Raw genomic sequence first — 14,021 nt, 5'->3', positions numbered from 1 at the left:
AGGTTCACAAATGAGAAGCAGTTTGTAAATGCACATTGAGCAATTCGCATGATCTGTGAATTTATATTACAAGTGTGCCTCAAAATAATATTTGTGAAGCAGAGCGTGTGCATTTCCGAATTTATATTACAAGTTTGCATAAAAATTATATTTGTGAAGCAGAGCGTGTGCATTTCCGAATTTATATTACAAGTTTGCATAAATATTACATTTGTGAACCAGAGCGTGTGCATTTGTGAAACAGATTGTGTGCATTAGTGAGTCCGAAATACAACTGCGAACCAGAGAATGTGCATTTGTAAAACAGATCGTGTGCATTAGTGAGTCCGAAATACAACTGCGAAACAAAGCATGTGCATTCGTGAAAGGTCAAGGTCAAGGTCAATAGATATGAGACTATACTGATCCCATAAGGCCCCGCCTATTTGAAGGTTTCGGAGGTGATCCAGGCTGCAGCCAGTCTCATGTGGTCAGAGCCAACGACTTACGTCAGCAGGCTTTCATCCACGGAGGGTCTGAATGACAAGTCAGCAGAGGAAATCACGTGGCTCCAATAGTATCATGGCGGACGTCCGTCTCCATGTGTACATCGTTCAAAATATACCGCCCACGAGTTGTGTCACTCAAATAAAGAGGTCCGTGGTTGGTCAATTCATATGCCTGTCACGCATTTGGTTTTTTGTCTTAGGGGCGGTCTTTAACCACTTATCAAGTGTTGTGCACCAGACTTAGATCTACGGCTGGCTACTGCGAGACTAGGCTGCAGCTATACAGTACATACTGTACTTTCATTTTCAAAAGGAAAGTGAGACATACAGTAGAAAGACAAAGAAAAGCGTGAGTTGTTAAAATTCTACAGGGAGCAAAAGCAACCAGGGAGGAAAAGTACTTTTTGCCTTGACACAAAGTAAAACAATCAACAAGTCCATTTCCACAGGCCTGCAATTTAAATAAGTTCTTATGAAATACATGGAAAACAACCAGCACTTTTGGGAAATTCAACAATTTCGACTACAACAGGCATCCAATCAGGAGATGGCCCCTCTATAATAAGAGAATTCCTTGAAACGTTCAATGTAAGAACATTTATTTTCAATAATAATAGGGAAGACTATTTTAAGGCGACATATGCATAACAATGCTGCACTCTACTTCCAAGCTCTCAACAGCAGACTATTAGTTCTTTGTTTTGTTTTCTGTGAAAGCCTGTGTTGCCAAAGCAACCGTTCTACACGGAGGCCATAGCAGCTCCACACAAAACTCATTCAACTTTCCTCCGTACCCTTGCATACTTTTATCTCCTAAACTTGTCCTTTGCGACATCATCACAGTGTTGACAATGATTCAAATTGGCCACTGGGTCCATTAATAGCAAAGTGCGGTCGGTCTGTCCTGCACCTGCGTCGCATCTCGCCGTCCTATCTTAAGCCGTTAATGATCTCGCTAATTCGCCAAAGAGGCCCCGCTAATGCAGTTGCCTCAGACCTCACGGACTGAGCCAGCAGGTGCAGCAGCCTCCATTGTAAACAAACACTCTCATTTGTCGGAGGGAAGCTGTCACCAGCTGCTCCCAAAGCCCCATGTGGCCGACACAATGCACATGTCCCCGCTGTGCTGCTGAGCGGCACGGCAGAGTGGGGGCAGAAGCAGGCAGAGGCGCTAGTGCAGAAAGATGGATCAGCAATTAGTCTAGGTTTGGTTGTTGGATGTGCGTGAGGCATGTAATCAAACATACGTTATGACGGTGAGGCAGGTAATCAAACATACGTTCTGACGGCACAGGTGGGGGGGTCCAATGCAAAATGATCCATCAAACAGAACAGGAGCGAGAGTGCAGCGGTAGTTAAGGAAGTTGAGTGTATGTGCTGTGAGGAGGGGGCACACTGTGCTATTAGATAGCTCCAGGACCACTGCGACACGCAGTGGTCATCAGTGATGTCACAAGAGCAAATGTGACCGCACAGTGGGCGAGCTGCAGAGCGGGCGAGGCCGCACAGCGGCTGAGCTAGCGAGCCGGCGCCACGGGCGAGGCTAGGAATCGAGCGCGCGTAGCACGCGAGATGCCTAGTAATCTAAATGCCAGAAAGAAAGCTGAGTTTATTGTTCACACCTGTACATTTGACTACTTGAATAAGTGATACATACAGAATTGTGACGTCATTCTGAGATAATGCATGTGCACACCCCTGTTCCCTGGTCAACTTCCCCGGTGCTGAAAATGAGAGCCGAGTTCTCATTCATCCTGGCCTGAATAAATACTTTGAGGAGTATAACAGAATGATGTAAAACTAGTAGAGGGAGGAGTACTAGGTTGTTATCTTGAGACTCTTCATAGCTTCAGTTGCTTTTCTCCTTGACACCGTGATCACAAAGATAGCCAACAGCTCTGTGAAAAGCCTGCGCCGGGGAGCTTGCTGTGAAGTAGAGGTCTGCACGGGCCTGGAGATGAAGCTCGAGCCGGTGACGTACAGGGCAGGCCCCCACCCAAAACTAAGCCCCCGTTCACACCATACGCCGAAGCAACGCTAAGCTCAACCTACGCTGAACCCACAAGTGTCATTAGGCGTCCTTGTTATGTTAACAGGCGAGGCCGTTCACAGTCACACCACCTGCGTGCGCGTGTCACGCTGAAGCCATGCTCACGCCTTGCTCAAGCCATCATTCAGGATTCAATCCTATTTTCCAAGCGTGACACGTGAAGCTTGAAGCTGCCAGCAGGCATGAAGTCAATGGGAGTTGTGGGCGGGTTCAAGGCACGCCGAGGAGGCGCTGAGAGGAAAAGAGAAGGTGTGAACACGGGCTAATAAAAAGAAATACGTTTTTAACGTTTCGGTCAACAAGGACCTTCTTCAGAAATGAAGACCTTTCTGAAGAAGGTCCTTGTTGACCGAAACGTAAAAAATAAATCAACTGGGAGCAAGTCGAGCAGTGTGCGGACTCTATTTCTTTTGATATGTTTCAGTGCTTTTGTCCTGCACCTGCATTTTGAGTGGATGTGCGCGGCTCTACTTTTTATGTGAACACGGGGCTAAGCCTGGCTGCAATGCAACCTTTGAAGCCCAAACCCATGCCGAAACACAAAATCAAAACGTACCTATTTGAAAGTCAAACCCTCATGGTCCGTGTCATTTTTCGTCATTCTATTTTCTCTTCAGAAAGAGAAAGAAAAAAATCAGAATCCACAAATGAAAAATGGGCATTAATAAAGAGTATTTTTCATTTTGCTGGTCAGAGACGGCAGATACTTGTACTTTAAAATTTATAAAGGACTTGATTTCCCCTTCATCATTTGTCCAACAGAAAAAATGAAGTAGTAAAACACAAATGAAAAAAGCCCATTTTGGTACTGTGCCTGCTATGTGTCTTTCAGCACCAGCGAGAGAGGAGAGCAGAGAGAGAGAGAGGGCGGGGCGGGGGGGGGGGGGGGGGGGGGGGGGGGTGCTGTGTGTGTGTGTTTGCCCAGAGCTTCAGGAGAAAGTGAGGAGCAGAAACTTGGAGCTTTTTTCCATGTATGAAAAAACACACAGCCGAGCCTGACCGCCTCAGGGCCCCTTCAGGTTACAGACCTCTACTGTGAATGCCAACAAACAGTACACATGAGCACATCTTGGGCATATGCTCTTTGCACTGGACCATATATTTGCAAATCTATAAACTGCCAACATCATCCTGTTTGCTTACTAAAGCATTGCACCATATTAAAAATTGTTAAACTTGTTAACTTGGCCTAACCCTGTCCCTGGCCACTAAACTCACTAAACAAATGAACAGACAGACAAACAATCTTTTTTTTTTTTTTTCAAACAAACACACAACCTAGGCTATCTAACATACTCTAAAACTAGACCTAAACTACTAAATACTACACACAACTACAATTTACACTATGCACTCCTATCAAAACGCTCCACAAATCTCTCTCTATCTCTACTCAACAAAACTATTTGCCACACTGCCTACAAGGCCCAGCATGGTGTGCAACCCCTTTTATCAACTTTGGCTGGGGGGATGCCTAGGGGGAAGAGATGGGCGGGCTGGGTTAGGTGACGTCACTGATCAAGCTATGTCACTGATCAAGAGCTCAGCCAATAGAAAGGGAGGAACCAAAAAGGCCTTTTTGCCTTTTTGGTTTGCATGGAACTGCATGGGTATGTGAGAAGAGATGAGGAATTACTCAGATTTACAGTAAATGTCAGGACTTTAACCTGGTTTCCTCAAGAACACAGCTAATTTCCCATATATATTGATTTTCAGCAGAAAAAAAATGAAAAAGTGTTGAGTATCTCTTTAAGTACATACTTTCATTTCTCGGTTTCCTAGTAGACAAAAATGCACATTGAACTCTGTATTATGGACAGCAACAGCTTGCAGTAAAGCAGAGGATGGTTACTCCATACATGTACATACAAGTACAATGCGTACAACTACAGCAAGTGACAAATGAAAATCCCCGCTCAAGAACCCCCCAACATACTGTATAAATATTGCAATTTCACTCCTGAAAACCAAGCATCTTTTGAGTCTAAGATACATCCTAGGATGCACTGGCACACATCTTCAGTGATGTTTCCTGAGGTCATCGGGTGTTTCGGGTCTTTCAACAATCATACACCTTCACTCAGGCTCAGGCGACCCAGCCAGGGCTGATCAAACCCTGGCTTGTGTCCCAGCAGCTTTGGCCCACAGATCGCTCCTCTTGATCCAAGGCCATCTGGAGCCTCTCTCTGCAGCCTCCATGGTGGACTTGATGGCTTTCCTTTTTGCAGCCCCAGTGATGCCAAGTAGAGTGTAGACGTTGCACAGTGAGCGACCAGCAAAGCCTCTGCTCCCTACTTCTATAGAGACGCTGCATGTAATAGGCCACGCCCATCACGGGGGAAGAGCTCCGTTCATTTCCACACACCAGCGTCATTTTCCTTGAATTAAACATAGCTAAAAGCTGTTGTGTGGTGGGGCTGCGCAGAAAACAAATGTAAAAAATCGCCAGTTAAAGTTTTTTTGTACTCCTGAGCAAAACAAGGAAGCCATTGAACATTGGCGAGAAGAAAAATGTCAAGAAGTAAGTTGGAGTGTTCATCTTCCGCATATACAATCTTTTGGTGCAACACGCAACCATGCACGTGACATAGGAGAACGCCAGGATTGGACAGGAGTTTGTGTTTTCCCCCCGTTTTGGGTGTGGTTTCTGAATGATGACGCATTACACAGTGTCTCTATGGGCTCACAGCGAGCCTTCCAGCCTCTCCTTCGGCACCGCTCGACCAGCTCCTGGTACTTGGACCTCTTCCGCTCGTTCGCCTCTTCCATACGATCCTCCCAGGGAACTGTCACTTCTATAAGGAGCACCTGCCTTGAAGAGACTGATGAAAGCACCACATCTGGCCTCAATAAAGTTGTGATAACGTGGTCAGGGAACTTCAGCTTCCACCCCAAATCAACTCGCAGTTCCCAGTCCGACGCAGTGGTGAGCAGACCGGCTGCTGATCTGGGCTGTGACTGAGGCTGCTCTCCAGCCCTAACAAAGGTGATGTTCCTCTGGCCAGGGAGATGCTTGTTGTTAGCCACAGCTTTGGAGATGGTCTCAGCAAACTGTCTTCAGCACCTGGTCATGTCGCCAGCGGTAGCGGCCCTCCCCCAGGGCTGTTGGGCAGCTGCTGAGGTGTGCTCAAGTGAACCTTTTCTGGGGCACAGAGGACAAGCTGGGGAATCACTCAGGCCCCAGACATGGAGATTTGCTGGGCTAGGGAGGACATCATACACAGCTGAGACCATGAACTTGATCCGCTGGGGTTCTGCCTTCCAGATCTCAGTCCAAGACATCTTCCTCTCAAGCGCACCCTCCCACCTTGTCCATGCTCCCTGCTGCCGCATGCCCACCATCCTGCTGGTCCGTTCCTCCTCGACACCTGCCCGCACCTCCTCCAGGACTAGTTGGCGTCTGTCCTTGCCATAGCGAGGTGTGGGATGGCTCCCAACCCTGCCCGTCCTGTTGCCACCGTGCCACGAGGTATCAATGTAGGCATTCTTTAGAAGGAAGTCTGTCAACCTTCTGGATAGGACACTGAAGAAGATCCTCCCCTCCACACTGAGAAGCGAGATGGATCTGAACTGCTCCAGCTTGGTTGAATTCTCTTCCTTGGGTATCCAGACACCCTCTGCCTGCCTCCACTGGTCTGCTACAGTTCCCCTACGCCAAATCACTCGCAGAATCTTCCAAAGGATTCTGAGGAGCTCTGGACAGCGCTTATACACCTTGTAGGGTTACTCAACTGGGTCCTGGAGCAGAGCTGGCTCTGGCTGTAGGGTACTCCACTGGGTCCTGGAGTGGAGCTGGCTCTGGCTGCAGTAACCACCTGCTGGACTTCCTTCCAGGTGGGCTCTGTGGTGTTGAATTCCACTGTGGGAGATGGTATGTCCTCTAAGGGGCTCTAGCTCTTGCTCTCTATCAGGGTCGCTCAGAGTGTTGTGCAGGAAGTGGTCTACCTCTTCCTTAGAGCAGGCAAGACGGCTGCTGCTTCTGCCCCAGCAGCTGCTTTGTAAATTCCAAATGGATTAGCTATGAAGGCAGTTTGTTTCCTGGCTCTCTCTATCCTCCGTCTCCTGTGCCATTCGGCTCCGGTTTTTTCCTGATGATGTTACGGAGCTCAGCGAGTGGTGGTTTCTCCTCCTCCTTTGCTACCTTGAACTGTCTTGCCAGAGTCCGAAGCTCTTGCCGCAGTTGATGGATATTGTCAGCCCTTCGGTTCCTGGTATAGTTGGATCTGATGGTATTACCCTCTTTCACACCGAACCTCTCTGTCCCAAAAGTGATGATGATGATGGTCATCGCCTGGAGCCGTTTTGTCTGCATCTCCCTTTGCTGTTGATTCGATGATTCTGGCTGCATCCTCATGGAACTGGCGCCACTCTCTGTGTTGGCTTGCTGGAGGACACTTGATCCAATGCTGCTGAACTACTTTGCTGGGAGCTGGTGAGTTTAGAGCTTGGAGGTTCTGGGCTCTGTGGGGTGTCTCACTAGGAGCTGGTCCTGTTGGAGGTTCTGGGCTCTGTGGGGTGTCTCACCAGGAGCTGGTCCTGTTGAAGGTTCTGGGCTATGTGGGGTGTCTCACCAGGAGCTGGTCCTGTTGGAGGTTCTGGGCTCTGTGGGGTGTCTCAGGAGCTGGTCCTGTTCGAGGTTCTGGGCTCTGTGGGGTGTCTCACCAGGAGCTGGCGAGTTTAGAGCTTGGAGGTTCTGGGCTCTGTGGGGTGTCTCACCAGGAGATGGTGAGTTTAGAGCTTGGAGGTTCTGGGCTCTGTGGGGTGTCTCACCAGGAGCTGCTGCTGTCCCCTGCACCAAGCATTTCATTCTGGCCTGATGGATTTGAAGGCCAAGCTCATTCTTGCAGACCTTTGCCGCAAATGCATCTTTCGGTTGTTGCCGTGATCGATAATCCGTTTGAGAAGGTTGTCGTCGTTATATCCGTCCTATTGGGCTGCTCATCCCCCCCCCCCCCCCTCTCTCGGGCTCCCCTGGGGGTACAGTATGTCTCTGTGGGTTGACTGCGAAGCTGAACAAGCTGGTGAGGAAAGCCAGCTCTGTAGTTGGAGCTGAGCTGAGCAGTCTGGAGGCGGTTGCAGAGACAAGGCTGAGGAGGAAACTGCACGCTATGCTGGACAACCCCTCCCATCCCCTACATGGTGTGCTAATGGGGATGAGGAGCACTTTTAGCCACAGACTCATTCCCCCCCGACACTCCACAAAGCGCTTTGGCCAGTCCTTCGTGCCAGCGGCCATCAGGCTCCATAACAAGAACTGAGACCTGTTTTAGTCACATCAAAAGTTCATTTTTCAAGATTTCATTCATAACAGTAATCTACAGTTTGCTGACGTCACCTAGTACTATCAAATGTCTACCCCATTTCAACCAATCATATCACGACATGGCAGCTGTCAAACAGATCTTCATTTCAGGATAATTTTCTCTTCCAAATGAAGGAGAAAATGGCGCATAGTGCCTGTCATCTGGCAGAATTCCTATCCCATAAACTAACTACTAACATGGCCAATTGTATGAAACATGAACAAAAAACACAAACAGTACTGTCTAAGAATGCAAAGAAATGTAACTGGCTCGTTAAAACTCGCATTCCAGGAATATTGTATTTACCGCAATAGCGATAATGGCGCACGACTGAAAGCCTGGTTGTCAGGGGTCGCCCCTCGGAGATTCCAGGCGGGCGGGCAGCACCCATGCATCGGATTGTCCGCTCCCTCCGCACGAAGCAGCTGGCTGCCTGGTACTCGGCGGATCCCACTTGCGTAGCACGACAACACGCTGAATCCCACTCGATTTGGGGGTGGAACATGCCAGAATTGGCCAATGCCAAAGCCAGAATTGTCAAATCAAATCATCGACACCATATATGGTCCGCCTCTCAACCCTGTCATCTCAGACAAGATTTGTTTGCGTCTCCGACGCTCGCGCTATTGCATTCGCCTCCGGTTCACTTCGACTTTAATGCTTACAACCACCGTTCAGTGCTGGGTATCGTTCAAAATTTTTCGATATCGATACCGTTTCGATACTTTGATTTCGATACCGGTTCCTGAACGATACTTTTTTCGATACCAATTTTTTTAAAAATCCATTTTAACAAAAATAAAACTGCATTACACATTGAGAATTATGATACAAATCTTTAGTTTTTTTCAAGTTTTACAGCAGAAAAAAAAAACTACTGTATTTAACATAACTAAGTTGTCTAAACTTATTGCTGTCCCTACAAAAAAATATTGGAGTACTACAAAGGAAATAAATGTAAAACAAATAAATCAGTGCAATAGTTTTCAGTGCAAAACGGAGAGTTGCAAATGAGTGTTTAATATTCACTGATGCAACAGAACGCTATTCTTGTCCAAACTGATGAGATGGCTCCACTTCATGCATGGAAGACAATAGTTGAGCATTGACTAGCCTATCAATAATGGCACAAAGTGAATCCCATTTATATTCAACAAACTATCATGACATCAGCGTTTGTTAACGAGTTGCTAAAAATACATAATGGGCGATAACTGCCCGCTTGCATATAACGTTAACACTAATTAATTGAACATCTAACGCTAGCATTGCAGATCAGTGTTTAATGCTCACTGCTGCAACAGAACGTCATTATTGTCAAAACTGATGAGACAGCTCCACTTCATGCATGGAAGACAATAGTTGAGCATTGACTAGCCTATCAATATAGCCTTAATGGCACAAAGTGAATCGCATTTACAGTACATTCAACAAACTATCATGACATCAGCGTTTGTTAACGAGTTGCTAAAAATACACAATGCCCGCTTGCGCATAACGTTACCGCGCCAATTAATTAAACGATATAATGCTAGATACAACTCACAGCCAGACTGTCAGACTGAGGGATCTGATTACCGCTAATCAACAACAACTTGCAGTAAGCAGGCCCACCTCTCGATTATTTCTCTTGTCTGTGGAAACCAGTCCCAGCTCCACTTGTCTCCGCACCGCACGCTGCCTGCCTCACAACAAACACACACCGGCTAAAGTGGGCGTAACTTTCCCTGCATGCTTCTACATGACAGCCAATCACCAGCCGTATTAGAGCGTGGTGTGCAAGCATGTCACATGCTTATAGGCTCAATGACACTGTTTTGTTTTGGTATTGAAAATTGGTATCGATTGACAAGGGAGGCTTCGATACCCCTTAGTATCGATGTTTTCATTTCGGTGCCAAGTAAGTATCGAAACTCGATACCCAGCCCTACCGTTCAGTAACAGGTTGTGTATGTGAAATCAAGTCTGTTAGACACAACCTCCACAGATGGAGGTTGTGGCCACCTCTGAACAATCCTAGTTCATGCACTGCATTTGCATGTATTATTCCCCTTGAACAGGGACATTATTCATATTTAATTGAGGTTATGTGACCAGTTGTGCCACATCTTTGATATATACTGTATACTATAGTTATTAAGGGTTCTTGACAACATGGATTTGTACCTTTTCAGACCATGCTTATGCAAAATTGTTTTCCCCTCGACAATATGGGTGAATATGAATGTGAATATGGGTTAATAAAGATCATGAAAAGATGGTCCCACAAGGCCAGTGCCTCCAAATGTTTTTGACATCCTGTTTAGTGAACAGATGTTCCACGTGGTAAAGGGTCTCCTGCTGAACTACTGTCTGAAGAGCATGAGCGTCATACGTCACCTTCACGTGGTAAAGAGTCTCCTGCTGAACTACTGTCTGAAGAGCATGAGCGTCATATCTCACCTTCACGTGGTAAAGAGTCTCCTGCTGAACTACTGCCTGAAGAGAGCGAGTGTCATATCTCACCTTCACGTGGTAAAGAGTCTCCTGCTGAACTACTGTCTGAAGAGAGCGAGCGTCATATCTCACCTTCACGTGGTAAAGAGTCTCCTGCTGAACTACTGCCTGAAGAGCGCGAGCGTCATATCTCACCTTCACGTGGTAAAGAGTCTCCTGCTGAACTACTGCCTGAAGAGCGTGAGCGTCATATCTTACCTTCACGTGGTAAAGACTCTCCTGCTGAACTACTGCCTGAAGAGCGTGAGCGTCATATCAGAATCAGAATCAGAATCAGATATAATTTATTCACCATTATGTTATGTAACATATAGGAACTTGTTTTGGCATTAAGGTGCATTAATCTTTTTTCACATAAGAGCACAGTAACGCCACAGCAGCCATGGGCGGCGCCGTCTTGCATTGAACAGAGCATCTAAATGAAATGGATGAAATACACTCAATTCACATTATTACTAGTTTGAAAAGTAATAAGGCACACTTCAATATTATACAATACATATACATTTGTTGTAGATGTACAGGATTACCAGCAGGAAGGGGGGTTGCCGAGTGTGCGGGGGGAGTTGCTGGAGGCCGGGGGTGGGGTTTAGGGGAGGGGGCGGGAGGGGGGGGGGGGGGGGTTTGGGGGAGTGCGTGCGTGACCGTGTGTAGGCCTGTGAGTCCTTAGAGTCCATGGGTGTTTGTGTGTGTGTGTAGTCTGAGCCTCCTTCGGCTGAACACAGCAGTGTTGCTGTGGAGATGGCCTCGTCAATTCAGACCAGAGTTCAGGCGTCAGATGTTGGGGCGGGGGGGTGACGTTGGAGACGCAGATTGCACTCAGGGCTTCAGGAGAGATTTTGCTGCTAGTGTCCTTGACAGCTTAGCAGGTGGCCAGATTAAATCAATTTGTTTTGGTTTCCCCGGTGGGTGTAGGATCAACAACATTCCTCACACGAGTTAGTCCTGATCCTCTGTTTTAAACACTTCGGCGCAGCGGCAGTGATATCTCCAAGAAGTAATCCATTTTTACGATTCAGATCAGAAATCGCAATAGTCCAAGTACTCACTGCCCCGCTCATCTCGTTTATCGTGACGTGCAGCCTAGGGTCAATGACTGCTGTCTTCCCGTATCCCGCGGCGGTCCCGTCTGGGCAGAGGGGGGTTCCCCTGACCCCACAATAATTTTGTCGAATTCGTTGAGAGACCAGCCATATAATCCATATTTGTAGTTTCGAAGAGACAAATGCAAGATTGGCTCCAGGTAGCAGAAGCAGAGGGATGAGGGGGAGAGGGAAAGGGAGGGAGGACTGGAGAGAGAAGAAATGCGACCGCCTCCGTTGAGCAGCAAAGTCAGATGAGATTCATCTCATATGTCATATATCACCTTCACGTGGTAAAGAGTCTCCTGCTGAACTACTGCCTGAAGAGAGTGAGCGTCATATCTCACCTTCACATGGTAAAGAGTCTCCTGCTGAAGTACTGTCTGAAGAGAGTGAGCGTCATATCTCACCTTCACGTGGTAAAGAGTCTCCTGCTGAACTACTGTCTGAAGAGAGCGAGCGTCATATCTTACCTTCACGTGGTAAAGAGTCTCCTGCTGAACTACTGCCTGAAGAGAGTGAGCGTCATATCTCACCTTCACGTGGTAAAGAGTCTCCTGCTGAACTACTGTCTGAAGAGCACAAGCATCATATCTCACCTTCACCTGGTAAAGAGTCTCCTGCTGAACTACTGTCTGAAGAGCGTGAGCGTCATATCTCACCTTCACGTGGTAAAGAGTCTCCTGCTGAACTACTGTCTAAAGAGCGTGAGCGTCATATCTCACCTTCACGTGGTAAAGAGTCTCCTGCTGAACTACTGTCTGAAAAGCACGAGCGTCATATCTCACCTTCACCTGGTAAAGAGTCTCCTGCTGAACTACTGCCTGAAGAGCACGAGCGTCATATCTCACCTTCACGTGGTAAAGAGTCTCCTGCTGAACTACTGCCTGAAGAGCGTGAGCATCATATCTCACCTTCACGTGGTAAAGAGTCTCCTGCTGAACTACTGCCTGAAGAGAGCGAGCGTCATATCTCACCTTCACGTGGTAAAGACTCTCCTGCTGAACTACTGCCTGAAGAGAGCGAGCGTCATATCTCACCTTCACGTGGTAAAGACTCTCCTGCTGAACTACTGCCTGAAGAGAGCGAGCGTCATATCTCACCTTCACGTGGTAAAGACTCTCCTGCTGAACTACTGCCTGAAGAGAGCGAGCGTCATATCTCACCTTCACGTGGTAAAGACTCTCCTGCTGAACTACTGCCTGAAGAGAGCGAGCGTCATATCTCACCTTCATGTGGTAAAGAGTCTCCTGCTGAACTACTGCCTGAAGAGAGCGAGCGTCATATCTCACCTTCACGTGGTAAAGAGTCTCCTGCTGAACTACTGCCTGAAGGTGAGCGTCATATCTCACCTTCACGTGGTAAAGAGTCTCCTGCTGAACTACTGCCTGAAGAGCGTGAGCGTCATATCTCACCTTCACGTGGTAAAGAGTCTCCTGCTGAACTACTGCCTGAAGAGAGCGAGCGTCATATCTCACCTTCACGTGTTAAAGAGTCTCCTGCTGAACTACTGTCTGAAGAGAGCGAGCGTCATATCTCACCTTGACAGCTGGGCTTGGCTCGGTCCCACTCAGGTCTCTTGCTGTTGCCCATGATACACGTCAGAGTGGAATATCCCTGCAGCACGTAGCCAGCCTCGCAGTGGAACGTCACCATAGATCCCAGCTTGTAGTCGGCGCCCATTCGAGTGCCATTCATCACATTCCCCGGATCAAAACACGCCTCCCGCAGTTTTGCTGCCGAAACAACAGAGCATTTAGACAATTGTCCAAAAAGACTATTTTCTAATGAGGTGGAAATATCTAAAAATATGTCTAGGACACAAGGGTCGCTTTGATATAACAAAGCTGTGTTAATAAAAAGTCATAGATATCAGTGTTGGTGAAAATGGTGAAAATGGATTAGGGTGAATCTGAGGGCATTCTCCCCAAGGACCTCACCAACAGCCCCCCCCCCCCCACCCACTCACTACCTCCTCCTAAACTCACCTCAACCCCCCCCCCCCCCCCCCCCCCCCCCCCTCCCCGCCATACAACTGGAACTCATATTGAATTTAATGCCTGTCTAACTGGGACTTTAAATTCATGTAAATTCCCTGCACATTAATGCCTATTTAACTTAGCCTGTAAATTCATGTACATTCAATGTAAACTCTTATTTAACTCCGACTGTAAATTAATGTAAATCCACTCCCTATTTAACGTCTATTAAACTCAGTTTGTAAATCTCATGTAAATCCAACGTAAATTCATATTTATCATCCACAGAACACTTCACCACTCATGTACATATTGTATATATTTACTCGATTTGATTGCACTTGCAACTTTGCGATTGTCTTTAGTTATCTTCCTACTTCTTATCTCTGTATATTGATGTGACCGCTACGCTGCATACACACACTAAGACAAATTCCTTGTATGTAACTTGCAAATACTGTGGCAATAAAAGTGATTCTGATTCTGATCTGGCATCCCCATCAGAGGAAGCAGCTGTGTGGCATACATCAAAAAGCCTATTCGCTAATTCAACTAAATCCCACTGCTGCAACATGAGAAAAGTCAACTCTTTATTTGCCAACATGCATAATGATATTCTATGC

General features: G+C 47.1%; 1 protein-coding gene across 1 annotated transcript in view; it reads right to left on the bottom strand.

Moving 5' to 3' along the window:
* The window catches only part of LOC310786958 (CUB and sushi domain-containing protein 3-like), a gene marked incomplete at its 3' end in the record, with an annotated part of 313,431 nt that overhangs the window by 124,504 nt on the left and 174,906 nt on the right, over positions 1–14,021 (bottom strand). The window contains exon 25 of the mRNA XM_083648289.1: positions 12,961–13,155. Coding sequence (XP_083504415.1) covers positions 12,961–13,155 — 195 coding nt within the window. The remainder of the gene's footprint in view (positions 1–12,960; positions 13,156–14,021) is intronic.

This window comes from Poromitra crassiceps, assembly GCF_964638095.1.
Source record: "Poromitra crassiceps genome assembly, chromosome: 12".
Taxonomy (NCBI): Eukaryota; Metazoa; Chordata; class Actinopteri; order Beryciformes; family Melamphaidae; genus Poromitra; species Poromitra crassiceps.
Note: the sequence above shows the minus strand (reverse complement) of the source record. Positions and strands in the feature narration are given on the sequence as shown.